Genomic DNA, 27,697 nt, shown 5'->3' with positions numbered 1-27,697 from the left:
CAGCGAGGAGAAGGCTGGAGGCAGTGGAGATGTCATGTCTGAGGGCAATGTGTGGTGTGAATATAATGCAGAGAATTCGTAGTTTGGAAGTTAGGAGGAGGTGCGGGATTACCAAAACTGTTGTCCAGAGGGCTGAGGAAGGGTTGTTGAGGTGGTTCGGACATGTAGAGAGAATGGAGCGAAACAGAATAACTTCAAGAGTGTATCAGTCTGTAGTGGAAGGAAGGCGGGGTAGGGGTCGGCCTAGGAAGGGTTGGAGGGAGGGGGTAAAGGAGGTTTTGTGTGCGAGGGGCTTGGACTTCCAGCAGGCATGCGTGAGCGTGTTTGATAGGAGTGAATGGAGACAAATGGTTTTTAATACTTGACGTGCTGTTGGAGTGTGAGCAAAGTAACATTTATGAAGGGATTCAGGGAAACCGGCAGGCCGGACTTGAGTCCTGGAGATGGGAAGTACAGTGCCTGCACTCTGAAGGAGGGGTGTTAATGTTGCAGTTTAAAAACTGTAGTGTAAAGCACCCTTCTGGCAAGACAGTGATGAAGTGAATGATGGTGAAAGTTTTTCTTTTTCGGGCCACCCTGCCTTGGTGGGAATCGGCCAGTGTGATAATAAAAATAAAAAAAAAAAAAAAAAAAAAAAAAAAAAAAAAAATTAGTATTATGTTACCAGGAGCCAATGATAAACTTATAATTTCTGTATTCTGTATATACAGTAGACTGTGGGATTATGTGGTAGTTACATTCTTGAAAACGGCATTTAATGATAAAAATTGTGTAAACCAGACTGAAGAACATAAAGGAAAAATAGGGTTGTGTTCATTAAATCCACAAAAAAAGCCAACCAAATATTTTAAGAGGACTCACGAAATCGTAAGGACACAATTGCAAACAAACCATACTCTGATCGCAGGTTCTATCCCTGCCCGTGGTATGGCTTATTTTAAGAGGTTTCAAAATTGTAAGAAACAGTGATAATGTAATTGAAGGTTGATGTGGTTATGTGCATCAAAGATCCTGCAACCACATCTCTGCTAGCAAAACAGGTACTTTGTTCGGTTGCCCTACTTGTTGCAACTGCATGGGGGTTATAAAGCAGGGGTTAGAGCAGTTGTGTGGGGGTGGGGGATTGGGGGCTGCTGTTCTGGGAGATGAAGACCAATTGGTGAAGAGTAGGAGCTGAAAGTTGAGGATGCTGGGCAATGGAGGGGTGTGTCATCTGGAAGCAACAAGGCAGTGTAATGGTGACTGTGGGAGTGGCACTGTCAGTGGACTGATAAGGTAAGAGAGATGTGGGTGGTGTGTGAGTGTGCAGTTGTTGGTGTTGGCAGTAATGAGGGTGGTGGGTGGCTACATGACTAGGTGTGTATGTCATGAAACCATGGGTAAGGTGTGGGAGCATAAAACTGTAGAGGAGCTGTGTAGGTGAAAGTTATGGTTTTCAGTGGCCCAGTGCGGGCAGTGATTGGATAATGGGTGACTGGGTGGGCGGGCGGGCAGGCGGGTCGGTGAATTTGTGTCGTTGAACTAATGAACGAATAAGTTCAGGTAAGATCCCAAATGGGAAAGACGGGACAGATGAAGAATAGCGCTGGAGAGGAGTGTTCTTAGTCGTAGAAATAGAGCCAGGGCTTAACCCAGCAGCGAAGGCGATCATAGGACAGATATTGAGAAGAGAAATTCAGGCTCTTCTGTTGGGACTCTGGTGGGGTGAGCGGGAAGGGATAGGCGAAGATTAGCGCTAGAGAGGAGTGTAGAATTGAGCCATGTCTTAACCCAAAAGCTAAGGCGAACGTGGGTCAAAGAATGGTACCTGTCAGAGAATCCAAGGTTATTTGTAAATAGGGTTAGGAGCAGGATCATGCAAGGAGTAGAAAAGGTGTTGGTTTGTGGGTCTGCGAATGTCTTCAAGGAGAGAGGTCCAGTAGTCATGTTGTCTTAAGTTTGTCTATCTGTCACTGAGCGTCTTCCAGTACAGATTCAGCGCAGGGATGTCTAATTGGGAATGGAGAGACTCGCTTGTGGCGAAGTCCTCCCATCTGACATCAAGCATCCACCGCAGCGCCTTGTTCTGGACTCGCTGCAGTTTAAGTAAGTTTGTTTTAGCTGCAAGAGAGAGGGCTAGAGGAGAGTAAGTTATCAGAGGACGTATTAGGGATTTGTAGAGGTGTAGTTTGGTGCGTTGGGAGGCATGTTTCAGCTTGTAGAGGCCCGCAAGGGCCTTACTAGCTATTGCATGCCTTGAGTGAATGTGTCCGTGTAAACGAAGAAGGTAGTCAAGATTAACGCCAAGGACAGTGATAGATTGTGTGATGGGGATGTAAGTGCGGGTGTCAACTGTTCTGAGCTCGACAGGTAATGGAGGATCACATTTCCTGTAGTTAAAATATGTAATGCTGGATTTAGCTGCATTGGTTTTGATCCTCCATTTTTGTTCCCAGATGGCTATCCTGTCGACCTCATTTTGTGTGTTGTGTGCGAGTGTATCTATATTGGCGTGAGTGATAAGTTGTGTAATGTCTGCATAGGCTAGTGTGATGTTGTGGTATACAGGTGTTGGAATGTCGTTAGTGTATAAAATGTAGAGAGTAGGGGAGAGGACAGATCCCTGGGGTACTCCAGCATTTAGTGTGAAGTAGTCAGAGTAACAGCTTTGGAATTTATAAAATGGTATAAAATACCGACAGGTTGCTTAGGTAAGATACATATGCAACAGTTAGGTATCTTTATTTCGAAACGTTTCGCCTACACAGTAGGCTTCTTCAGTCGAGTACAGCAAAGTTGATAGAAGCAGAAGATACTTGAAGACTATGTAATCAGTCCATCACCCTTTTATTGTTCACTCTGTCAGACACTGCAACACAAGGGTATCTTGGTACAGACATGGAACCACTTCAACAACCTCTACTAGTGAGAATGGCTGGATTTGAGAGGGACCTGACCTCTCAATGTCTACATTCTTACTCTACTAGTGACCTACGTCTCACCTCCTGACGCTATATAAGGCTCCATCCTATCACTTCAACTCCATATTATTCCAGACAATGGAACAATACTCTTCTCCAGACTGAGGGACTGACCACCTCAAAACTTTAAGGGTGATGGACTGATTACATCGTCTTCAAGTCTCTTCTGCTTCTATCAACTTTGCTGTACTCGACTGAAGAAGCCTACTGTGTAGGCGAAACGTTTCGAAATAAAGATACCTAACTGTTGCATATGTGTCTTACCTAAACAGCTTTGGAATTTGATTCTCATGGTATGGCCATTTAGGAAGTTGCAGAGGAGTATACAAGTAGTGAGAGGCAGGTTAAAGTTAGTGCTGAGTTTGTACTTGAGCCCTTCGTGCCAGACAGTGTCAAAAGCTTTTTCAACGTCTTTTGCAACCAGGGCTGTCCTGTTTCTTTGTTTTGTGTTTATGTGGATGTAGTTGAGAATGATGTTAATGGCATCCTGTGTGGATCTGAGTGTTCTGAAGCAAAACTGGCCATCAGAAAGTCGAGAGTTGTGTTCCAGGTATCTGCAAAGGCGATGGTTGATGAGTTTCCCTAAAGTTTCAAGGAGGCTGATAGGGTGACAGTTTCTAGGATCAGTGGTCTTTTTTGGGTTTAGGAAGGAGGATAGCGGTAGCAGCTTTGAAGAGTGAAGGGAAGTATCCAGAGGCAAGGGAGGCATTGAGGAGGTTTGTGTAGGCAGTAATGATAGTCGGGAAGGTGTTTTAGGATAATATGGTTTAGGCCAGAGGCACCAGGAGCCTTGGGAAGAAGGTGTCTGAGGAGAGTTTTAATGTCTGTGTTGGTGAAAGGAGTGTCGAGTTCTTGGGAGGAGGTAAGAGAGTCTAGAAGTATGTGGCTATCTGGTGTGTGTATATGTGTGTGTGTGTGTACACACACACACACACACACACACACACACACACACACACACACACACACACACACACACACTGTTCCAGTGTTCTATGTTCTGAATGTGTTGAATAACGTTAGGGTGAGGTGGGTGAGGGTGGAAGATGTTCTCCCAGATGTGTTTGAAGATGTTAGTAGCAGCCTGTGGGTCTGAGATGTGTGTATTGTTGTGGGTGATGTGTTTGAATTTATTGGTGGGAGTTGTGCCTCTGATTTTTTTGATAAAGTTCAAGAAGGCTTTAGTGTTTTTAATACGCCGTTTATCTGCTTGTTGTATGAGCTGTGACCAGTGATTGTTGTGGTTTTGGTCTAGGCTGTGTAGAATGTTGTTTCTAAGGTAAGCAAGATCTAATTGGACTTGATTAAATCTGTGTGTTGTAGAGGAAGCGGTTGTGGTAGCAGATAATTAGTCTTCTTGTTCTGAGTGAGGGTTTGAAGGAATAATGAGTGGTGTGAGTTTTCTTTTGTATTGCTGTGTTTGCTGCTTGTGTAATGGTGTCCTGGATGAGATCAAGTTGAGTATCGATGTCAGATAGGTTTGTTGTTGTAGTCATAGGTGAGGTTAGTATTGTCTGTGTGTTGTTTGAAAGCATCCCAGTCAGCGTTCTTGTAGAAGGAAGGTGTGGCTGGGATGAGGATAGGGTTGGAGGAGATGTGTAAGATGACTGGGATGTGATCAGAGCCTGTAATAGGGCCAGGTGAGATGTAGTGTTGAAATAGAGAGCTGGCTCGATTTGCCAGAATGATGTCTGGTTTGCCTTGGCCCGTGTGGTTGCAGAAGGTGTTTAAGTCTGGGCCGAGATGAATTAGGTGTTTATGGTTTGTGAAGTTGAGTAATTGGTGACCAAGTTGGTTGTTACTGGTGTGATTGTGTGGTTGGTGGTGAGGCGGTAATGAGGGTGGTGGGTGGTTAGGTATGTGGGGGCGTGTTAGGGTGAAAGGCTGGGTAAGGTGTGGGCGTGAGGTCGTGGGGCTGGGCAAGGTGCGATTTTTGGGTAGTGGGGAAATAGTGTAGTTGTAGGCATGTGATGTAGGGGGAATTGTATTGGTGAGTTGTGTAGGGGTAGGTTGTTGGTTGGGATGGTGTGAATGAAGGTGTGTGACCATTGGGAGTTGTGTGGGGGGAGGGGGTTGCTGGTCGGAATGATGTGGGTGAAGGCATGTGGACGTGGAGGAATTATATGAGTGAATGGTATGAGTGATGTTGCTGAGTGTGCAGCGAGGGCTTGTGGCCACAGGAGGGAGGGGGGAAAAGTTGAATGAGCACTTTTGTAATAATGCATACTTAAAATTTACCACGTAATAATCTATGTCTGGTCTTAAGAAATCTGTAAGGGCTAGAATTATTCTGCCCGAAAGGCACATGCATGCTAGTGGATTTCTTTTGTTTTTAGCAGTATTTTATTACATGTACACTACAACTTGTATACTGCACAAAGAAATAAAAAAAATTTTTTGTTTTTGTTTGGTGTGGGTGAAGGTGTGTGGCTGAGGTATGGTACTGAAATGTGTGAATGTAGCACAGGGGTATGGTATTAGATATGTATGAATGGAGCCCTGAGCCTCGCTGCCAGATACTCTAACCTTAACCCATCATACCCATTGCTAACAATTTTTACACCTACCTTCACCCATCCTATCATACATGTGCCCTCAGCCTCCTGCCCATGTGACAGAGGGCAGGACACCCATCTCCCACAGTTGTCCTTCACCCATACTCCCCACCATGCTTTCCCCCTTGCTCACCATTATTTCAGCTCTCCCCTCCACACTTTGCCCCCCCTTCCCCATCATGCTTTCTCCTTCTTCCCCACTACACTTTCCCTCCTTCCCCATCATGCTCTCCCTCCTTCCCCACCATGCTCTCCCTCCTTCCCCACCATGCTTTTCTTCCTTTCCCACTATGTTTTCTCCCCCTTCCCAACCATGCTTACCCCCCCTTCCCATCATGCTTTACCCCATTCCTGCATCATGCTTTTCCCCCTTCCCCCATCATGCTTTCCCTCCTTCCCCACATTTTCTTGGAACATCCCCTACATTTGCACCCACCTCCCTCCCAACAGATTTTTACCACACGTCCACCAAAATGTGCTGCAATTTTGCAAAACGTGTTAACAGGTCGTATGTTATCCTACGGCTTACTGAACTGTTAATTTTTTTTGAAACATGACATGTTGTACATCAGCATGTGTTAAATGTCAGTTTCTCAAATCATTATTATTTACCATTTTTTGATTGGAGGACATGTCATTATATTTGTGGGGAAGATTCAAATCCATATGTCGGTACACATCACCTGGAGAATGGGAGGCAATCAGGTTTGATACAAGTAAGGATAGGTTAACTCCATTTCTGTAGATCAAGAGTTGTACAGTTGTTAAGGGGGAGACCCTCTTCCTTGAAGGTAATGAAGGACATTGAGCATATCTTTTTTTTTCATCCATTTGCATATGCTTGCCTGTCTTTTCAGGGATTTAGCTAAATTTAGCTCCTGGATCTCACTTTTTAATTAATAGGCTGGTGTAATTTTCTTCATTCTTTCGATATTACATATATGTTATATCTTATTTAACCCTTTCACTGTCTTGTGTAGATCGTCATTATTGATGCTGGGGTCACTTTTGTAGATCTACATTTTGAGCTCTGCCCTTTCACATTATCTGTGTGATAAATTTTGACCTGGACATGAAAGTGTGTAATGAATGTGCACAGTATAAAAAAAAATCCTGCCCCACATGATGATAGGAAAAGCAAACCTTGTGTTTGGCTTAAAATAGTAAATTTGAGGTATTTTTCTAGGATGGTTTTGTTGGCTGTTTCTTGGTGTTATTTGACAGAATGGAATACATGGTAATGAAAAGAGACGACTTGAGTTGATTTCAGGGTTAGACGTAGCTTGAAATTGGGCTCAAGTAGTGGAAATATTTGTTTATGATTTTTCGGAGTATGGATAAGGATATGCCCCTACACTCCCTCTGTCTGTTTTATGGGTTTTTACTAGGCTTGATTCAATTATTGGGGTGCCATAAACCATGAAAAATCATTCCTGGTTGTTTTATTCTAACTGTTTATGCACCTGAAGAGAAGAGTGTAGAAGAGAGAGATTCTGGGAGATGTTTAGTGAATAGCGAGTTTTGAACCAAATGAGAGAGTAATTGTGGTGAGGGAATTAAGTGGGAGAAACTTAGAGCATAGTAGGCAAGTTTGAGGGAGCCTTTAATTGAACTTAGTTTAGGAAGCGGTTTGGTAATAGGTAATACGTATTTTTTAAAAAGTGGATGAATAAGAACAGAGATATAAGGTGTTATGACAGCAGTTTCTGACTGTGGTGGATAATAGGTTGATAGGTAGACTACTGGATGTGCATGTTTTAAGAGGAGCAACAGATGTATCAGATCATTATTTAGCTGTAGCTACAGTGAGAATAAGAGGTAGATGGAGTACAAGGAGTATGGCATCAATAAGTGAGAGAAAAGTGAAAGTTTATTAACTAAAGGAGGTAGTAGTTAGGGTAAGTTATAAACAACTGTTAAGAGAAAGACGAGTTAGTGAGTATAGGTAATGAGGAGGTTGAAGAGGTGCAGGGTAGATTTAAGAATGCAGTGTTAGTGTGCAGAAGTTTGTGGATATAGAAGGGTGGGTGCAGGAGGGAAGAGGATTGATTAATGGAATGATGACATAGAGAGTGTTAAGATAAAAAGTTAGCATATGAGAGGTTTGACAAAGCTGAAGTGATATAAGGAGGATGGAGTACAGTGGAACCTTGGTTTTCGTCCTTAATCCATTCCAGGTCATTCGAAATCTGAAATGGACAAAAACCGAAGTAATATTTCCCATAAGAAATAATGTAAATCCAATTAATCTGTTCCAGATGCCCAAAAGTATTGAGAAAGATATACAGTGGAACCCCGGTTAACGATATTTTTTCATTCCAGAAGTATGTTCAGCTGCCAGTACTGACCGAATTTGTTCCCATAAGGAATATTGTGAAGTAGATTAGTCCATTTCAGACCCCCAAACATACACTTACATAATTGGTCACATTGGGAGGTGATCGTTAAGCGGGGGTCCACTGTATTTTATAGAGAATAACTATAGTTTTACATACAGAAAACAGTGAGAAATAAATATAAATGACTAATTTTAATTGATAAATGAACATTTAAATAACTTTTACCATTATTGAAGAGACTTGTTGGCATATGGAAGATGGCGAGGAGGGGAGAGGTATTGTTTGGAAGGGGAATCTCCCTCCATAAGGACTTCAGGTATCAAAGCCCTATCTGGGGTTACTTCCCTTCTTTGTCTTTTACTGACACTAGGACCAACTTTAGTCACTGAACCATGCAGACATGGCTTGCAAGCTTTTGTTAGGGTGATATTTCTCCACCAACTCTCCCACATCCTAGCTACACTATATTTAATGCCATATTACCATCGACATGCCATGTTCACTGAGTTTAATCGTTTCTAACAACTACCTTTAGATGCCATCATAAACAAAGAGAGAAGTAATGAATAATTCATGCCAAGAATTGTAAACAAAAGCATTATGTATTGAGGGCAGTGATTGGGGCCAATGCAGATTCATACACGATTTCTCTGATGCCGGACCAGAGAAAACATAATGTTTTCCCTCTGCCTGGCTAGCACACCTCCATAGCTTATAAACATGCAATGTTTATATGCTATGTAACGTGTTTCTTGTATAATTTTGAAGAAAATATCACAGATGGATTAATGAAAATGTTTATATTAACCTAAAATAAGACAATGTGCCCAAGAGTGATTATTATTACTATGGCGTTAAGACCAGAGAGACACTCAGTAAACGAGTAACAAAGGCATGTTTATATGCTATGTAATGTTTCATATATAATTTTGAAGAAAATATTGTAGATGGATAGAACGGATTAATCACGAAAACCAAGGTTCCACTGTACCAGGTAAAGTGTATGGTAGTTATTAAAAGTTAAGGGTAAGACAGATCAGGCTCACTGTTGAACAAGGTTTTAGGAAGGGTAGGTGATGTGTAGACAAAGTGCTTACATTGAAGCATATAAGTAAACACTATTTAGATAGGGTAAGGAAATTTTCATTAGAACATAAGAAAGAAGGAACACTGCAGCAGGCCTCCTCTTCAAGGGGGGCTCCTTGGCGTGGTGAAGAGGCTCTTGGTCTGAGGAATTAGACCTATCGGTCTTCTTCCTCAGACCGAACCTAATTACCCCCCAATCTCCCCTCCCCTATCCCATCCTCCCCTTTTTCCTTTCCTCCTCCTCCTCCCCACTCCTCCCTTTTGCCCTTCCTCTTTTTGGCCTTCGTGATTTCTCCCACAGGCGCGCTAGTTCCTAGGTAGGAGAAAGGATACCGGGGTCCATCCCATTCCATTGAGGTTCTTAGCGGTGGCGTAGTTTGCCGTGGAATCTGGATCGCCTGGGGATGTCCCGATCCCTCTCCGGTATCCCGGAGTAGCTTTGGGTGTCTTTCTGGCGACGAGTGTATCTCTGGAAGCCACCTTTCGGATTCCGGGGGTGGTGGCCGAAGGAGGTATGCTTTGTGGCGGATATCCGGCCGCCCTCTCTTTTGTCCACCGAGGTAGCTCGGCAGATGTGAGGTTGCTATCCCGGATTGTTAGTTTACTAGCATGATGGGTAGGGTATGGCACGGGTTCCATGCTGCATCTGCGGTACTTGCGGTGCTGAGGTCCTCTTGGGCGCGGAGGGAGATTTCTGGCCCTTTCATTCCTCCTAGGACCTATCCCTCCCCGGTCCCCCCTTTTTTTTTTCTTTTTTTTATTTTTATTTTCTTTTCTTCTTTCTTTTTTTTTCTTAAAAACAAAAAGAAAGAAGTAACCTAACCATGGCAGCCCTAGTCCATGAACCTGGTACCCCCGGACCCCTTCTTGATACCGCACCCCGTTCTGACCCCGCCTCGTCTTTGGACCACTCTTCAGACATTCCTCATGCCTCTGTACCTATTGCCGGTGCTGTTTCCTCACCCGCTTCAGGTACTGAGGCCTCGACTGACTCCTTCGATTTATCGGACCTTCGCTCTCCTCTGACTATGCTTCCGGCCTCTCCCTCTACGGTGCGGCAATTTTCAAATCGCCGACCCGTTCCACGTCGGACCAACCCTGGTCCCACGCCTAAACGTCAACGACAATTACCTGCTGATGATACTTCTCCACCTTCTCGTACTTCTCAGAAATGATCGACACGTCCTTCACTACCTTTCCACGCTCAGTTTCAGACTGAACAGTGGACTAAATTCTTCACTTTACGACCAACTTCCTCTACTGCCTATCTTTCTGACCATAGTATTGGCAAGGCACTCCTATGCCATGTTGGTAAAGATATTTCTTTTCATGCTCTTAAGAGCGGTACGCGCATCATTACCGTACAGAATGCTACCCAGGCTCATGAGCTCTCTCGTCTTTCCTATATCGATACTGTTCCTGTCACTCTTGAAAAACATCATTCCCTCAATTCTTGTAGTGGTACCTACGTCATTCTGCCCCATACCATAGTTCAACAAAATTTCCAGACGTGTAGCACCGACATTCTAGAACAGCTGGAACTCCAAGATCTCCCAATCCTCAAGGTAGACACTTACGTTCTTCCTGCCCGTGGGCGGAGACGATACCCTAGCAATGTGGCTCGTTTAACTTTTGACAGCCGAGAACTCCCATCCTCAGTTTATATAGCAGGACATCGGTTACAAGTTCGAAAGGTGATCCCTACACCACAACAGTAGAAATTGCTGGCAATTTGGCCATCCAGCGAAATATTGCAGATCTATCGCCGAATGCCCAGTCTGTGGTGCCGATGACCATTCTAATACGTCTTGCAATCGATCTCCCTCTTGCCTTAACTGTCATGAGGCTCATCCTTCGTACTCTCGCCGTTGTCAGGTCTATTTAAACGAGCGGGAAATCTGTTACCTCAAAGAGACAGAAGGTCTCCCTTATGCCATGGCAGTTTCTCATCTCCGCCTCCAAGGGAGACTCCCACGTGTTTCTTATTCCCGTGTTTCAAAACGTCCCCCCACTTCTAGTATCCCATCTTCTACACCCACCTCTGTGGTTACCTCTCCCATAATCACTCCTGTATCTAATCCTTTTGCTGTCCTCGGCTCAGACGTCCCTACTTCAACGCCTCAGTCTAATCTCGCTTCTTCGAGTTCTCTCTCACAAGCCTCAGTATCGACGAGACCTCGTACGACACCTCCTCCCAATCGTCCCTCTACTTCTCAAAAGTCAAAAAAAGGTCCGGTAACACCTCCTACCCATCTTCCACCTCCTCATTTTACCCTCCCTGTCTCTGTCCCTAGTTCTTCCCCTCTCACTTGCTCAGTTACAAGTGCAGAGGTTCACCCTCCTCCTCGTAATGTACCTTCCTCCCCTGTTCCCTCCCAAGTTTCTTCCTCTTCTGCCACCTCCCAGGTTCCTGCCTCTTCTGTCCCCTGCCACGCTTCTCCAGTTCCCTCCACCCTTTCGCCCCCCCCCCTACCTTGGTACAGTCCAATACAGTTCCAATCTTTACTCATCCTCCCCCTACCATTCCCAATATTGTCTCCCATACGACATCTCTGAATTCCGAAACACTTGAAGCAATCTCTGAATATATTGCAGAGACCAAACCATCAATGGACACTGATCCACCTTCCGCTCTTTCTCTCTCCTCTGCTCCATCTGCGCAACTCCTTTCTTCACAGCGCACCATTCCTTCGCTGCTTGAACATTTTCCACTGCCTCCGCATGTGGACTTTTCTAACCCTTCTAGTCCGTAGGAACCCTTACCTGCGGATTTCAAGTATCTTTATCATTGCCAATCATGGCCTATTTACAGTGGAATATACGCGGCCTCAGGGGTAATCGGGGTGAGCTTCAGATGTTACTCTCCCAGTTTGCCCCTGTTGGTGTTTGCTTACAGGAACCAAAATTACACTCTGCTGTTATTTCTCACATCTCGGGCTATAATTTATTGTATTCTTCAGATCCTTTTCCTGATGGGACCTTTAATGAAAGTGCCCTTCTTCTCCGCACTGATATTCCGTACCATCAGCTATTTGTTCATACTTCGCTGCATTACACAGCAGCCCGTATCCACTTACATAGGTGGTATACGCTCTGTTCTTTATATCTCTCTCCTTCTCAGGCATTATCTATTCCGGATTTTGCCTTCCTTGTTTCGTCATTACCGCCACCGATTCTGTTACTTGGTGATTTTAATGCCCACCATTTCCTCTGGGGGGGGGTCTCACTGTGATTCCCGTGGAATTCAGTTAGAGGCTTTTCTTGCCACCCACCCCCTCCATGTTTTAAATACAGGTACTCACACCCATTTTGATCCTCAGACTCATACTCTCTCTTGCATCGATCTCTCAGTTTGCTCTTCCTCCGCCGCATTAGACTTCACTTGGTCTGTTCTCCCGGACTTACATGACAGTGATCATTTCCCAATCATTCTTACTTCCCCTTCATATTCGCCACCTCTTCGCACCCCACGCTGGCAATTTAATCGGGCAAATTGGAACCTTTACTCACACCTAACTGTTTTTAAAGAGGTTCCTTCTTCGTCCTCCATCGATGAGCTTTTACACCTCTTCTCGTCCTCCGTTTTCACCGCAGCTTCTCATTCTATACCCCAAACTTCGGGCAGGCATTCTCAGAAATGCGTGCCTTGGTGGTCTCCTGCTTGTGCTCGTGCAGTACGTTTGAAACGCGCTGCATGGGGCAGGTACCGGTACAATAGAACCACAGAGCGACTCCTTGATTTTAAACAGAAGCGTGCGATTGCTCGCCGTGTCGTCCGTGACGCTAAACGCACTTGCTGGCGAGATTATGTCTCCACCATCACCTCTGCTTCCTCTATGAGTGCAGTCTGGAAAAAAGTACGAAAACTGAGTGGTAAATATTCTCCTGACCCGGCTCCTGTTCTGCGGGTTGCCGGTGTTGATATAGCAAACCCACTAGATGTTGCCAATGAAATTGGCAATCATCTGGTCCGTATTTCTCAGGGACTCCATCTATGCCCATCATTTCTTTCCTCAAAGTCTGCCAGAGAGTTAGCACCCTTGGACTTTTCTTCTCTCAGAGAAGAACAGTATAATGTGCCTTTTACACTTCAAGAACTGGAGGCAACACTCTCAGCTTGTCGATCATCGGCAGCTGGGCCCGACGACATTCATATTCGTATGCTACAACATTTACATCAGTCAGCCCTTGCAGTCCTATTACGCCTTTACAATCTTATTTGGTCACAAGGAGTTCTTCCACAGCTGTGGAAATCCGCCATTGTTCTCCCTTTCCGCAAACCAGGCACTACGGGACATGAAACCTCCCACTACCGTCCCATTGCTCTTACCAGTGCAGTTTGCAAAGTAATGGAATGCCTAGTAAATAGACGTTTAGTGTGGCATTTAGAGACACACAACAGTCTCTCCACTTGTCAATATGGCTTTCGTAAGGGACGTTCTACCATAGACCCCTTACTACGCTTGGATACGTATGTTCGTAATGCCTTTGCGAATAACCACTCAGTTATTGCCATATTTTTTGACCTTGAGAAGGCATATGACACAACTTGGAGGTATAATATTTTAGCCCAAGCCCACTCCTTAGGCCTTCGAGGCAATCTACCATCCTTCCTTAAGAACTTTTTAACTGACAGGCATTTCCGTGTTCGGGTTAATAATGTGCTCTCCCCGGACTTTATCCAAGCTGAAGGTGTCCCCCAGGGATGTGTTCTGAGCACAACACTTTTTCTCCTTGCTATTAATGATTTGGCCTCTAGTCTTCCATCAAATATTTGGTCATCACTCTATGTTGATGACTTTGCTATTGCCTGTGCAGGCGCTGACTGTCACCTCCTTACAGTTTCTCTCCAACATGCAGTCGACCGTGTTTCCAATTGGGCCACCACACGTGGGTTTAAATTTTCCAGCACTAAAACCCACCAAATCACTTTCACTAGACTCTGTCATCTCCGATCATCCTTTGTACCTCTATGGCTCCCGTATCCCTGAACGTGATACAGTCAAGTTTCTGGGCCTCCTCTTTGATCGTAGGTTATCCTGGAAACCTCACATTACCTCTCTGAAGGCAACTTGTCACAGCCGGCTGAACCTTCTTAAAACCCTTGCTCATCTTTCGTGGGGAGCTGATCGTCGAACCCTCCTTCGTCTACATTCCACCCTTATTTTATCGAAACTTGATTATGGTGACCAGATCTATTCAGTGGCATCTCCTGCTACTCTCTCTAGCCTTAACCCCATTCATGACCAAGGATTATGTTTATGCCTTGGTGCTTTCCGCTCTTCCCCTGTCGAGAGCCTCTATGCAGAAGCGAACGTTCCGTCCTTATCCGATCGCCGTGATGCCCATTGCCTGCGCTACTATGTACGCTCTCATGATCTCCGCAATCCTTCCATTTATAGAATGGTCACTGATATTAGTAGACATTCTTTATTTGTTCGCCGGCCCTGTTTACTCCGTCCCTTCTCTCTTCGCCTTCATTCGCTCTTGTCTTCTCTTCAACTACCACCTTTCTATGTACATGTAGCATCTCACTTTTCCCTACCCCCCTGGGAAGTTCCAGCTGTTCGAGTCTGTTCTTTCTCCCTCCCTTGCTCGAAAGCCCAACTGTCTACGGTCGCTTCCCGCTCTCTTTTTCTTGACCACTTTCACTCTCATTCTCATGCCATTGCTGTGTACACAGATGGCTCTAAGTCTTCTGACGGCGTAGGATTCGCAGCAGTGTTTCCGGACAGCGTCGTACAAGGGCATTTACTATCTTTGGCTAGTATTTTTACTGCTGAATTATATGCCATCCTTACAGCACTTATCCGTATTGCATCTATGCCTGTGTCATCATTTGTGGTTGTCTCAGACTCCCTTAGTGCTTTACAGGCTATACAAAAATTTGATACACCTCACCCCTTAGTCCTCCGTATCCAACTTTGGCTACGCCGCATCTTTACCAAGCATAAAGATATTGTTTTTTGTTGGGTCCCTGGTCATGTTGACGTAATGAACAGGCAATGAACAGGCAGACACTGCTGCGCGGTCAGCAGTACATGACCTACCAGTTTCTTATAGAGGTATTCCATTTACGGACTATTTTGCTGCAATATCTTCCCACCTTCACACCCGTTGGCAACAACGTTGGTCTACTATGCTCGGCAACAAACTTCAGTCTATTAAACCGAGTATAGGTTACTGGCCGTCTTCTTATCACCAGTGTCGAGGTTGGGAGACTACTCTCTCCCATCTTCGCATTGGCCATACTCGTCTTACTCATGGATATCTCATGGAGAGGCGTCTTGCTCCTCTCTGTGAGAATTGCCAAGCTCCATTATCAGTCAGCCGCATTCTGTTGGACTGCCCACTTTATCAACGAGCACGCAGAATTTACCTCTGTCGTCGTTTTCGCTCCGCTGCTCTCTCTTTACCTTCCCTTCTCGCTGATGGACCCACCTTTCATCCGGACTCTCTCATTGACTTTTTGACAACGACTGACTGACTTCACAAATTCTGATACCTTCAGCCCTTTCTACTTCAATCTCTTGCTACCTTCTACCCCCGTACTATCCCCTGCCCCGCTGTTTTCTGTAACCTGCTGATCATCCCCCCTCCCTTCTACCATCCAATTCCCTTGCTTCCTTCCCTACCCTGCAGCGCTGTATAGCCCTTGTGGCTTAGCGCTTCTTTTTGATTATAATAATAATGCAGCAGGCCTACTGGCCCATGTGAGGCAGGTTCAATTCCTCCACTGGCTTGAGCGAATACCTTAAGGTAGTCAGGTCAGGTCACATTCAATAAGGAAGGAGCATGGCAACTGACCTAGTAGCACAAGTTAGTCATTGCATTTAAGGATTTATAAAAAGCATTTGATAGTGGATAGAGGAGCAATTTGGCAGATATTGCAAGTGTATAGAAAAAGATGGTTAGTTAATGAAAGCAGTTAAAAGCTTTTATGAGGCTCATGTTAGGGTGTAGGAGAGAGGGGGAGATTATTTTCCAGTAAAACTAGGCCTTGGACAAGGATGTGTGGTGTCACAATGGTTGTTTTACATCTTTTACAACCCCATGTACATAAATAAGTGTTTGGGAGAGGTGCAAGATTAAATATACATTTTTCATGAATGTAACTCTTGTGTTAACTGACAGCCAACTGCATAACTAAATATTTATATTCACGAGTAAGTAATAATCTTTTAGAGGGGTCATATGACAACTTATCAATGAGCTAATCAGGTTTGATCCAAGGAAAAGGGGAGTCATTCAAACCCATAGGTGCAGTGTATCTTTAATTTCTTGGATCAAGAGCCCTTAAACATCATGGCCTGCCCCTTCCCTCCTCTTAGCAAGATTGATTAATAGTATAGCTCAACTAGGGTTTTATTGAATGGCCTTTTCCCAGCACACTACACTTTAAAGGAGGGGTTTAGGATATTTGCTGTTTAGTGACATCTAAACTGTTGTATCTGGGCACCTGTAGACAGTAATAGTGTGAATGATGGTGAAAGTTTTTTTGGGATCCCTATCTCAGTGGGAGAGGGCCATTGAGTTAAAAAAAAATTTGGTTGAATTTTATATACTGTACCTTATATTCTTAAATTATTGCTGAGTAGTAGCATTGCTCAAGGTATCAGGTTTTAATTAAAATGCAGATTTGGTATACAGTACTTCAGGTTCGTTTTTCTCAACTTAATCCATTTTCTTAATCATGTTTGTTGAAATACCAGAAAATATCATAAAACTATGGAAATAAAGGACAGAGGAAGACAACTGAAAAAAATTATTCAGAGAATAGCAAAGGTATGATGAATGTAACCAGATTATTTTCTATGTATTTATTATCTTGTCATTTTGTCTTGCATAAAAAAAAGTATTAATTTTTGTTTTCAGTGGCTGGTAGGATTACTGACATTCCTCTTCCCTGGTTTACGCCCATCTGTAAGAGCTGCGTACCTGCCTATCCATCAGTTCTTTGGCCTATTCATTTTTGTTGGAGCTGTGGCATCCTGCCTTTTAGGTCTTACTGAAAAAGCCATTTTTTCTATGTAAGTATAATGCATATTTTAACCTGTAAACGGTCCAAACGTATATGTATGTTTTTACCGCTAGTGCCCCAAACTTATGTACGTTTTATTTTTCCTGCCTTCAAATTTGGCACGATTGGCCTGAGATGCCTTGTCAGCATAGAATGGGTCCTAACACTCAGTGTGTGCGGTATTAAAAAAATCTGGGACCACTTAGTACCTTGTGGGAGCACCAGTTCAAATGAGTGCCAGGTATAGCAAACAGTGCAGCAAACACCTGGGATTCACTGATGTCATGTAGTATTAACACTTTCATTTTAAGAGGAAAGTGATTTTGACCCTGAGTTTAGTGGCTTCGAGGTGGATGTGGCCACAAGTGGTCGAGGAAATATCAAAAAACCTCGATAATAACCCATGTGCAATATTTGTACAACACCCTTTCAGAATGTCTTATAACCTATGCCCTAAGTCAAGAGAAACAATTCTGGCTGGCTGGCTGCCTGACTGATTGGCTGGCTGGCCAGCTGTGTGGCTGACCGGCGGCTTGGCTCTATTTCCGTTTGTCTGTATCTGTCTATCTCTGTCTCTCTCTCTCTCTCTCTCTCTCTCTTTGTCTGTGTATCTGTGTCTTACAGGTACACACAAATACAAGTATACATAGTGTAAATTACCTAGGATAACCCAAAAAATCCAGACAGAGTGCTATACTCCACTTGAAGATGTGAGTAAAGGTGATGATGCAGTCTTGTGGCTCTCTGAGACAGAGCTAGACAGATAGACAAGGAGCTTGACAGACAGACAAATACAGACAGAAATGTTTGTGTACCAGCAAAAACAAAGCTAGGGGGATGGTCATCTAATCTTTTCTCATCAGCTGCACCCTCCCCCACCCTCGTTTAAGCTCATCAAACATCAGCTCTTATCAGATGTTATCTCCACTTATCATGTCACTGTCAGGGGTGGACTTTGTTTTTCATGCTTCAAGAGAACTTATTATTTTATTATTATTACTTCTCCTCCTCCTTATTCTTCTCCTTCTCTTCCCCCTCTTCCTCTTCATATACTTCCACATATCCAAAACATTGCTGGGACATATAAATACTTTGTATATATTCCAAGACAATAGTAAATGACTAAGGCAGGTGTAAATGTCCACCTGTCAATGTGTTTGTGACAAAGTGGCCCCCTCTGTAATTAGTATTTTATTACATGTAAACCACACAATAACCAAAATCTGTAAACCCCGCATTGTAATCCTTATAGAGAATAAACTTTGATTTGATTAATGTGAGTACAATTTCAGTGTCGAATACTAGTGTCAGAAAAAAGATTTATGAAACTGTAATTATCAGAACATGAAAATTATATAAAAATAAGCGGCAGCGCTCCATGTTGCCGTCAGGTGATCCCCAAGTGCCAACTTTGCGGCCTCATATCTCGGTAAATGCTGACTAATTTTTTTTTTTTTATCCTATAACACTTAGAAAAATGTGCTATTTTTTTTTCAATAAATTTTTTTTTTTTTTTTTCAAAATATTTGGGGCACTGGGGTACTGAACGTATATATGCGTTTGTACCTTTTACGGAAGAAGAAGAAAATTGTCAAAGTGGGAAGTCTGAATGTGCGTGGATGTTGTGCAAATGATAAGAAAGATGATTGTGGATGTTATAAATGAGAAGCTGGATGTCCTGGCTTTAAGTGAAATGAAGCTGAAGGGGGTGGGAGAGTTTCAATGGAGAGGAATAAATGGGATTAAGTCAGGGGTTTCAAATAGTTAGAGCTAAAGAAGGAGTAGCAATAATGTTGAAGGATAAGCTATGGTAGGAAAAGAGGGACTATAAATGTATTAATTCAAGGATTATGTGGAGTAAAATAAAGATTGGATGTGAAAAGTGGGTTATAGTAAGCGTGTATGCACCTGGAGAAGAAAGAAGCGTAGAGGAGAGAGAGAGATTTTGGGAAATGTTGAGTGAATGCGTGGGGGAGCTTTGAATCAAGTGTGAGAGTAATGGTGGTTGGGGATTTCAATGCTAAAGTGGGTAAAAATGTTATGGAGGGAGTAGTAGGTAAATTTGGGATGCCAGGGGTAAATGTAAATGGGGAGCCTTTAATTGAGCTATGTGTAGAAAGAGATTTGGTAATAAATAATACATATTTTATGAAAAAGAGGATAAATATACAAGGTATGATGTAGCACGTAATGAAAGTAGTTTGTTAGATTATGTATTGGTGGATAAAAGGTTGATGGGTAGGCTCCAGGATGTACATGTTTATAGAGGGGCAGCTGATATATCGGATCATTATTTAGTTGTAGCTACAGTTAGAGTAAGAGGTAGATGGGAAAAGAGGAAGGTGGCAACAACAAGTAAGAGGGAGGTGAAAGTGTATAAACTAAGGGAGGAGGAAGTTCGGGGGAGATATAAGCAACCGTTGGTAGAAAGGTGGGCTAGTGCAAAGATGAGAAGTGGGGGGGTTGAAGAGGGTTGGAATAGTTTTAAAAATGCAGTATTAGAATGTGGGGCAGAAGTTTGTGGTTATAGGAGGGTGGGGGCAGGTGGAAAGAGGAGTGATTGGTGGAATGATGAAGTAAAGGGTGTGATAAAAGAGAAAAAGGTAGCTTATGAGAGGTTTTTACAAAGCAGAAGTGTTAAAAGGAAAGCAGAGTATATGGAGAGTAAAAGAAAGGTGAAGAGAGTGGTGAGAGAGTGCAAAAGGAGAGCAGATGATAGAGTGGGAGAGGCACTGTCAAGAAATTTTAATGAAAATAAGAAAAAATTTTGGAGTGAGTTAAACAAGTTAAGAAAGCCTAGGGAAAGTATGGATTTGTCAGTTAAAAACAGAGTAGGGGAGTTAGTAGATGGGGAGAGGGAGGTATTAGGTAGATGGCGAGAATATTTTGAGGAACTTTTAAATGTTGAGGAAGAAAGGGAGGCAGTAATTTCATGCACTGGTTAGGGAGGTATACCATCTTTTAGGAGTGAAGAAGAGCAGAATGTAAGTGTGGGGGAGGTATGCAAGGCATTACGTAGAATGAAAGGGGGTAAAGCAGCTGGAACTGATGGGATCATGACAGAAATGTTAAAAGCAGGGGGGGGGGGGATATAGTGTTGGAGTGGTTGGTACTTTTGTTTAATAAATGTATGAAAGAGGGGAAGGTACCTAGGGATTGGTGGAGCATGTATAGTCCCTTTATATAAAGGGAAAGGGGACAAAAGAGAATTATAGAGGAATAAGTTTATTGAGTATACCAGGAAAAGTGTACGGTAGGGTTATTATTGAAAGAATTAGAGGTAAGACAGAATGTAGGATTGCAGATGAGCAAGGAGGTTTCAGAGTGGGTAGGGGATGTGTAGATCAAGTGTTTACATTGAAGCATATATGTGAACAGTATTTAGATAAAGGTAGGGAAGTTTTTATTGCATTTATGGATTTAGAAAATGCATATGACAGAGTGGATAGGGAAGCATTGTGGCAGATGTTGCAAGTATATGGAATAGGTGGTAAGTTACTAAATGCTGTAAAGAGTTTTTATGAGGATAGTGAGGCTCAGGTTAGGGTGTGTAGAAGAGAGGGAGACTACTTCCCGGTAAAAGTAGGTCTTAGACAGGGATGTGTAATGTCACCATGGTTGTTTAATATATTTATAGATGGGGTTGTAAAAGAAGTAAATGCTAGGGTGTTCGGGAGAGGGGTGGGATTAAATTATGGGGAATCAAATTCAAAATGGGAATTAACACAGTTACTTTTTGCTGATGATACTGTGCTTATGGGAGATTCTAAAGAAAAATTGCAAAGGTTAGTGGATGAGTTTGGGAATGTGTGTAAAGGCAGAAAGTTGAAAGTGAACATAGAAAAGAGTAAGGTGATGAGGGTATCAAATGATTTAGATAAAGAAAAATTGGATATCAAATTGGGGAGGAGGAGTATGGAAGAAGTGAATGTTTTCAGATACTTGGGAGTTGACGTGTCGGCGGATGGATTTATGAAGGATGAGGTTAATCATAGAATTGATGAGGGGAAAAAAGGTGAGTGGTGCATGTGGAGTCAAAAAAACGTTATCTATGGAGGCAAAGAAGGGAATGTATGAAAGTATAGTAGTACCAACACTCTTATATGAGTGTGAAGCTTGGGTGGTAAATGCAGCAGCGAGGAGACGGTTGGAGGCAGTGGAGATGTCCTGTCTAAGGGCAATGTGTGGTGTAAATATTATGCAGAAAATTCGGAGTGTGGAAATTAGGAAAAGGTGTGGAGTTAATAAAAGTATTAGTCAGAGGGCAGAAGAGGGGTTGTTGAGGTGGTTTGGTCATTTAGAGAGAATGGATCAAAGTAGAATGACATGGAAAGCATATAAATCTATAGGGGAAGGAAGGCGAGGTAGGGGTCGTCCTCGAAAGGGTTGGAGAGAGGGGGTAAAGGAGGTTTTGTGGGCAAGGGGCTTGGACTTCCAGCAAGCGTGCGTGAGCATGTTAGATAGGAGTGAATGGAGACGAATGGTACTTGGGACCTGACGATCTGTTGGAGTGTGAGCAGGGTAATATTTAGTGAAGGGATTCAGGGAAACCGGTTATTTTCATATAGTCGGACTTGAGTCCTGGAAATGGGAAGTACAATGCCTGCACTTTAAAGGAGGAGTTTGGGATATTGGCAGTTTGGAGGGATATGTTGTGTATGTTTATGTGTATGCTTCTAAACTGTTGTATTCTGAGCACCTCTGCAAAAACAGTGATTATGTGTGAGTGTGGTGAAAGTGTTGAATGATGATGAAAGCATTTTCTTTTTGGGGATTTTCTTTCTTTTTTGGGTCACCCTGCCTCGGTGGGAGACTGCCGACTTGTTGAGAAAAAAAAAAAAAACTTTTACTTGTTAAGTACCATGTAATATATACATTATTTGGGAGCAAGGGGGCTAGTAACCCCTTCTCCTGTATACATTTAAATTTAGTAAAGGAGAAACTTTCGTTTTTCCTTTGGGGCCACCCCCACCTCCTTGGGATATGGCTGGCACGTTGAAAGAAGAAGAATATACATTATTTATTAGTTAAGGTATTGTATGGATGTGGTTTACAGGAGTATTGAAAGAAATCTAATTGTGACACACACAAGCATAGTTAATCATCTTATCATGGTGGTCTTGGGTAAAACTTTTTAAAGTCAGTGAAATGCCTGGAGAAAGATACATTTTCTAAAGAACTCCCCTTGCCAATTTTTGTGCAAGTGAAAACTTAATATCTTTATTTCTACAAGTACATGTACAGGGTATACAGGCCTAGCTGACATCAGTGACGTATTACTATATAGAAAGCCACTTGTTATGCAGATCATATTGGGCAAATTAGATCAGTTTTGTCCTGGGATGTGACCCACACTGGTTGACGAACATCCAGGTACTCATTTTACTAATGGAGTAACACAGACAACCGGTGTAAGGAAACACGCCCAGTGTTTCAACCCTCACTGGGAATTGAACCAGGTCCCTCACCATGTGAAGCAAGAGCTTTTGCCACCAGGCAACGAAGTGCTTGTTTATGTATTAAACTACTACTGGTTTCAACACACTGGCCGTATCCCACTGAGGCAGGGTGGCTCAAAAAGAAAAATGCTAGTTTCTCCCTTTAAATTTAGTAATATACTGTAGACTGTTGTATTACACAATAGTTATGTTCCTGAAAACACCGTGTTAGGTAAATCCGTGTTAGCTAAACTGAAGAACTTATGGGAAAATTAGGGTTATGTTCCTGGGAGCCCCAGAAAAGCCAAACAACTTTTTAAGTGAATATATAATTGTGCTTCATTGTCATGATGTATTATGTTGTTTTTTACTGTTAAAGACTACAAATGCAACAGAAATAATAGTATGGCTTACCTTAAATGTAGGTGCTTGTGGATTATTGTGGAGTTATGCTGTGGCCCTACTGGGCTGAGGTGGATGGTAGAGGTTCTGGTACTGAAGTGTGCATAAATTCTGTAATGGATTTCTGTTCTATTTTACTCCCCAGTACATTATAAAACTGATGGTAAGGCAGCTGCTCTAGACACCGTTTCATGGTCCTCTTCAGTGAAAAAGTCTAACTTTAAGTCAGTCAGTTATTCATCATCACAAACTCATATACAGTGGACCCCCGCATAACGATTACCTCCGAATGCGACCAATTATGTAAGTGTATTTATGTAAGTGCGTTTGTACGTGTATGTTTGGGGGTCTGAAATGGACTAATCTACTTCACAATATTTCTTATGGGAACAAATTCGGTCAGTACTGGCACCTGAACATACTTCTGGAGTGAAAAAATATCGTTAACCGGGGGTCCACTGTATTTACCTCATTCTTTTTAATTGCACAAAGTGATGCTTCATTATGGCCACAGGCTATCTCTTAGTCTAAAATACCTAAATGCTTATACTTTTTCTTGCCACTTTCAGCAACACTGGTATGCCTTCTGGGTGCCATGATTACTTGGCAGATATTATATATGGTAATTAAAAGATAAAAATTCAATTCACAAACACAGGTAGCTCCTAAGACAGAATGAAACTGAACACGTATTCATGAAGGCTGGGATGGTGGTGGCAGCTTGAGCTGGGGAAATTTTTTTCCGCTCCTGCAAATGGAACCGTGTAAAGATAATTTTACAGCATTGTATAAAATTGTGCCGCAATTTTTCAATAGTGCAGTAACCAAAACTTGGCAAATAAATCCGTGTAATATAACAGTCTACTGTATACAGAAGGGGTTATTAGCCCCTTGCTCCCAGCATTTTAGTCGCCTTTTATGATATACACGGCTTATGGAGGAAGAATATGTGTTAAACTCTATTAGCGTAATTCTGGGAAAGGTAAAGTCTTAAATCCATTAAGGCCATAAAACTTCTAGGGAATGACAGAGTTGATCAAGAGGCCTTCAGATGTAATTTAGCTTTATATTCATGGGGAAGTGCTCAACCTGTAAAGGTTATATAGTGCCTGGTTGATAATAATATGTAGTGCCTGGGGGAATAGAAAGCTTTCAAGTTTGAGCCAAGGAAAGGGTTGACAGGTCCAGTTCTTTGCATCAAGATCCCCTCTCCAGCATCAAAGAACCTCCCTTGAGGGGACACTATTTTTCAAATTATGTGATGCAGTCCAAAGACTTTTCTTCCTACATTAGCTTAACATTTAAATTCTTTCAAATCTTCCTTTCCTGTATATTATTTAATCTCATAAATTGAAAAGTAATTAAATCATACTTAACTATTTTCAGAAAGCCCAAGTATTCTGCACTTCCTACAGAAGGTATCTTAGTTAATGTGATAGGCCTGGCCCTCATTCTCTTCGGTGGGCTGGTGGTATACCTGGTATCACATACAAAGTTTCGCCGTCAGACAACAGAAGATGAGGTCTTGCTCACTGATACCGTTCTGGAGTAGTCATGTTTTGTAACAAAACTTACATTGTTTATTAGTGGGAGAGTTGTGCAAGATATATTCTGTAAACTTTCAGTACTGTATAGTAATTGTGGTAACACGACAATTATCAGCATTCAAATATAACTCATTAAAATTATATTTTTGTCTGTATAGAGGAAAAGTGATACAAATGGTACAGGATTGCACAGTATTCTGGTACTCTACTGTACAGTACTTCAAACACACAATATTCCAATTATAATTCCTTAATAGCATTGATGGTTTGTGACAATTTGCATGACAATATGAATGTATTTGCCTATATGTATATTTTAATAAACATAGTATTTGAATGATGCACATGTATATTCTTCTGAAGGAATGTATAGATTTTTATTAGATTGGTGTGGAATTTGACAGTGAGGATTCAAACTTGCTTTTATATTTTATGATAAAAGATCACATTGTTTTCATTTACTAGTCCATAGGTTGTATGTTTAGTTTCATTACCACCAGTGTGTTTTGCAGGTGGCACTATGCATAGGTGGGACATGAGACAGTTGAAATATTGAAGTGCTTACATTCTTCACAAGTAAAAGGATAACATTACTGGTAAAATGTCATAATTCCATAGCTTTAACAATTCACTAGTCTACATATTGGAAATGGAAAAATAACTGCCATTCTGAATCAGTCACAACTAAATGCTAATCCAGGATAAACTGCAAAATCTAGTTTTAAATTTGCTCTTTTCAGATGTATTGTGAAATGTCCATACTACATGTAAAATTTATTTTAAAGTTTCAAAATGGGTTATAACCTGAAAATGTCTTCAAAGTGTTTAATGTAAAACTTGTATTTGCATTCTAATACAGTATACTAAAGCAAAAAATTTATGTGAATGGTTTTTTGAAAATTATGGTTGTTAAATGTGCAATAAGTTGAGTATAGTGATTTATCATTAGATACATATTGTTTTGTTATAAAACATTTTAATGAATGCACAATGAAGCCATCGCTAAGTGGAATCAGCCCTTAAGCAGCGCAACCAATTGTAACCGTTGTGATAAGTGTGTAAATGAGTAGGGTTTAGTGTAATACATATTACAAAACTGTCAGAGTATATTCAATTATTTGCTTGCTTCTACAATATCTTGCATGAAACTAAAAATGAACATAATCTTTATGGTGATTACATCGTGTTCAGTGCATGTTGTCATCAGTTCTCTTAATAAAAAATACTTGGTACACATTTCAACAGGTATCTGGGTATTTTTTCAAGGTATACATGTCTTTCATAATGGCTAAGAGAGGAATATTTTCTTATATGAAAAGGATAACATTGTGCACAATATATTATTTTAGTGAATTATATAGTTTATTCCATTTTCAAGGGCTGTAGTAGTATGCATATGGCATTACACAAAAATTCACCAGAGGATTAATCTCTTGTTCACAGGATACAGTATTTTAGAAAAAATGGGGAAAGAAAGAAAGCTTGCATCTTGACTGAAATTTGCGAGAGGCACTAATTATACAAATCAAGTTATAACATTTTGGAGAAAAATGCATGCATATATTTTTGGGTCTTTTGCACCTTAGTCACTCTAGATGAAAAGAGAAAGCACTATATATATATAGTAGATAAAGCATGCCACTAGTGAAGGTATCAGGTCATTAATTGGTTTATTGCATGCCAGCAGAGTATCAGTGTGAAATACATTATGTATAAGAGTAGGCAAGATGATGTATTTACCAGGTCTTTGTTCTGTGGTGTTGGAAGTAGCCATTAACCCTTTAAACTGTCCAAATGTAGATCTACGTTTTTTCAACATTTGAATGTAAGAAAACGTAATCTTTTGTTTTTTTTTTTTTTACTTTTGAAAACGTGTAATAAAAACTTTGATCTTAATTTTTTTTTTATATTTGAAAATATGTAAAAAAACGTAGATCTACTTTTGGAGCACTACGCATGTGAATGTAGATCTGGTTGGACAGTTTAAGGGTTAAGGATGTTTAAGTACAGTGGCATCTATCAATGTAGGTGTCTAGGTAGATCAGTTTCACTTTGTTCCAGTGCATGAGACATCCCAGACCCTTGTGGGTTTAGTGCTTAGTATATGGGACATCCCTCTATAGGCCTGTCCAAGATGCAAGCATTTTTGTTCTGGTTTCATGCATTTGTGTTAATGGACATGTGTGAAAAGAACACACAAATGCATGCAACTGTAATATAAAAAATACTGGTCTTGCACAGATCTCATTCACTGAAACAAAATTCTTAAAGAGTATTCAACACTGATAATGTTTTTGTATTGAAGCCCCCCTTAAGTGCTGCTTCCAACACCATGAAACAGAGCTGGCAATACCCTTGCATATACTATTCCATGCTGATTCCCAGCTGCCATGCAACTTGGCAATTAGCTAACATGACACCTCTCCAGTGAGATGCTTTCTCTACTATATATACTGTGTTCTGTCATTCTCTTGTATCATTTAGAGGGAACAAGGTCCCAGGACTGAAATGTAGCCATTAAAGATGTCCTTTCATCCATACAAGTTAAGATTTCATGAAAATATATATATTTACATAATACTACCAATCCTTTTTAGTTTCTGGCTATTTGCCAGATTTGTATTTTACCTTTGGCCTAATGGCAACATAAAACAAAGCATGATTTATGTATTAAAATGTTGCTGTATCATTCAGAGGCAAATCATGACTACAGAAATTATCATCCATGTATACTGAGCTATTGATTACTCAAGTGATTGAAAGTTCCCAGATTGGGTTGCATTAATATTTAATAAATGTTTAATAAAGAGTATATTACATATCTATCATTGACATTGTCTCTCAAACTGCTTAACCTCAACAGAAGACACTGTAGAACTCTCCTCAGTAAGGGGAGATAGTGTTGGAGTGGTTGGTATTTTTGTTTAAGAGGGGAAGGTACCTAGGGATTGGCAGTGTATAGTTCCTTTATATAAAGGTAAAGGGAGCCAAAAGAGATTGTAAAAATTATAGGGGAATAAGTTTACCAAGTATACCAGGTACAGTGTATGGCAGGGGTATTATTGAAGGAATCAAGAGGTAAGACAGCTGGATTGCAGATGAGCAAAGAGGCTTTAGAATGGGTAGATCAGGTGTTTATATCGAAGTATATATGTGAACAGTATTTAAAGGTAGGAAAGTTTTCACTGCAGTTATGGATTTAGAAAAGGCATATGATTGATAGGGGAGCAATGTGGCATGTGTATGGAATAGGTAGCAAGTTACTAAATGCTGTAGAGTTTTTAAGAGTATAGTGAGGCTCTGGTTAGGGTGTGTAGGAGAGAGGGAGATTACTTCCCAGTAAAAGTAGG

General features: G+C 41.7%; 1 protein-coding gene across 11 annotated transcripts in view; it reads left to right on the top strand.

Annotated features, from left to right (window-relative positions):
- LOC128703278 (transmembrane ascorbate-dependent reductase CYB561) overlaps window positions 1-27,179 on the top strand; it is a 234,613-nt gene extending 207,434 nt beyond the window's left edge. For all 11 annotated transcript variants that reach the window (XM_070103346.1, XM_070103341.1, XM_070103336.1 and 8 more), the window contains 2 exons: window positions 16,816-16,970; window positions 24,187-27,179. In XM_070103346.1, coding sequence (XP_069959447.1) covers window positions 16,816-16,970; window positions 24,187-24,352 — 321 coding nt within the window. In that variant the 3' untranslated portion in view covers window positions 24,353-27,179. The remainder of the gene's footprint in view (window positions 1-16,815; window positions 16,971-24,186) is intronic.
- The last annotated feature ends 518 nt before the right edge of the window (window positions 27,180-27,697 follow it).

This window comes from Cherax quadricarinatus, chromosome 85, assembly GCF_038502225.1.
Source record: "Cherax quadricarinatus isolate ZL_2023a chromosome 85, ASM3850222v1, whole genome shotgun sequence".
NCBI classification, from domain to species: domain Eukaryota; kingdom Metazoa; phylum Arthropoda; class Malacostraca; order Decapoda; family Parastacidae; genus Cherax; species Cherax quadricarinatus.
The sequence above is the reverse complement of the archived record's forward strand: the minus strand, read 5'-3'. Positions and strand labels throughout refer to the sequence as shown.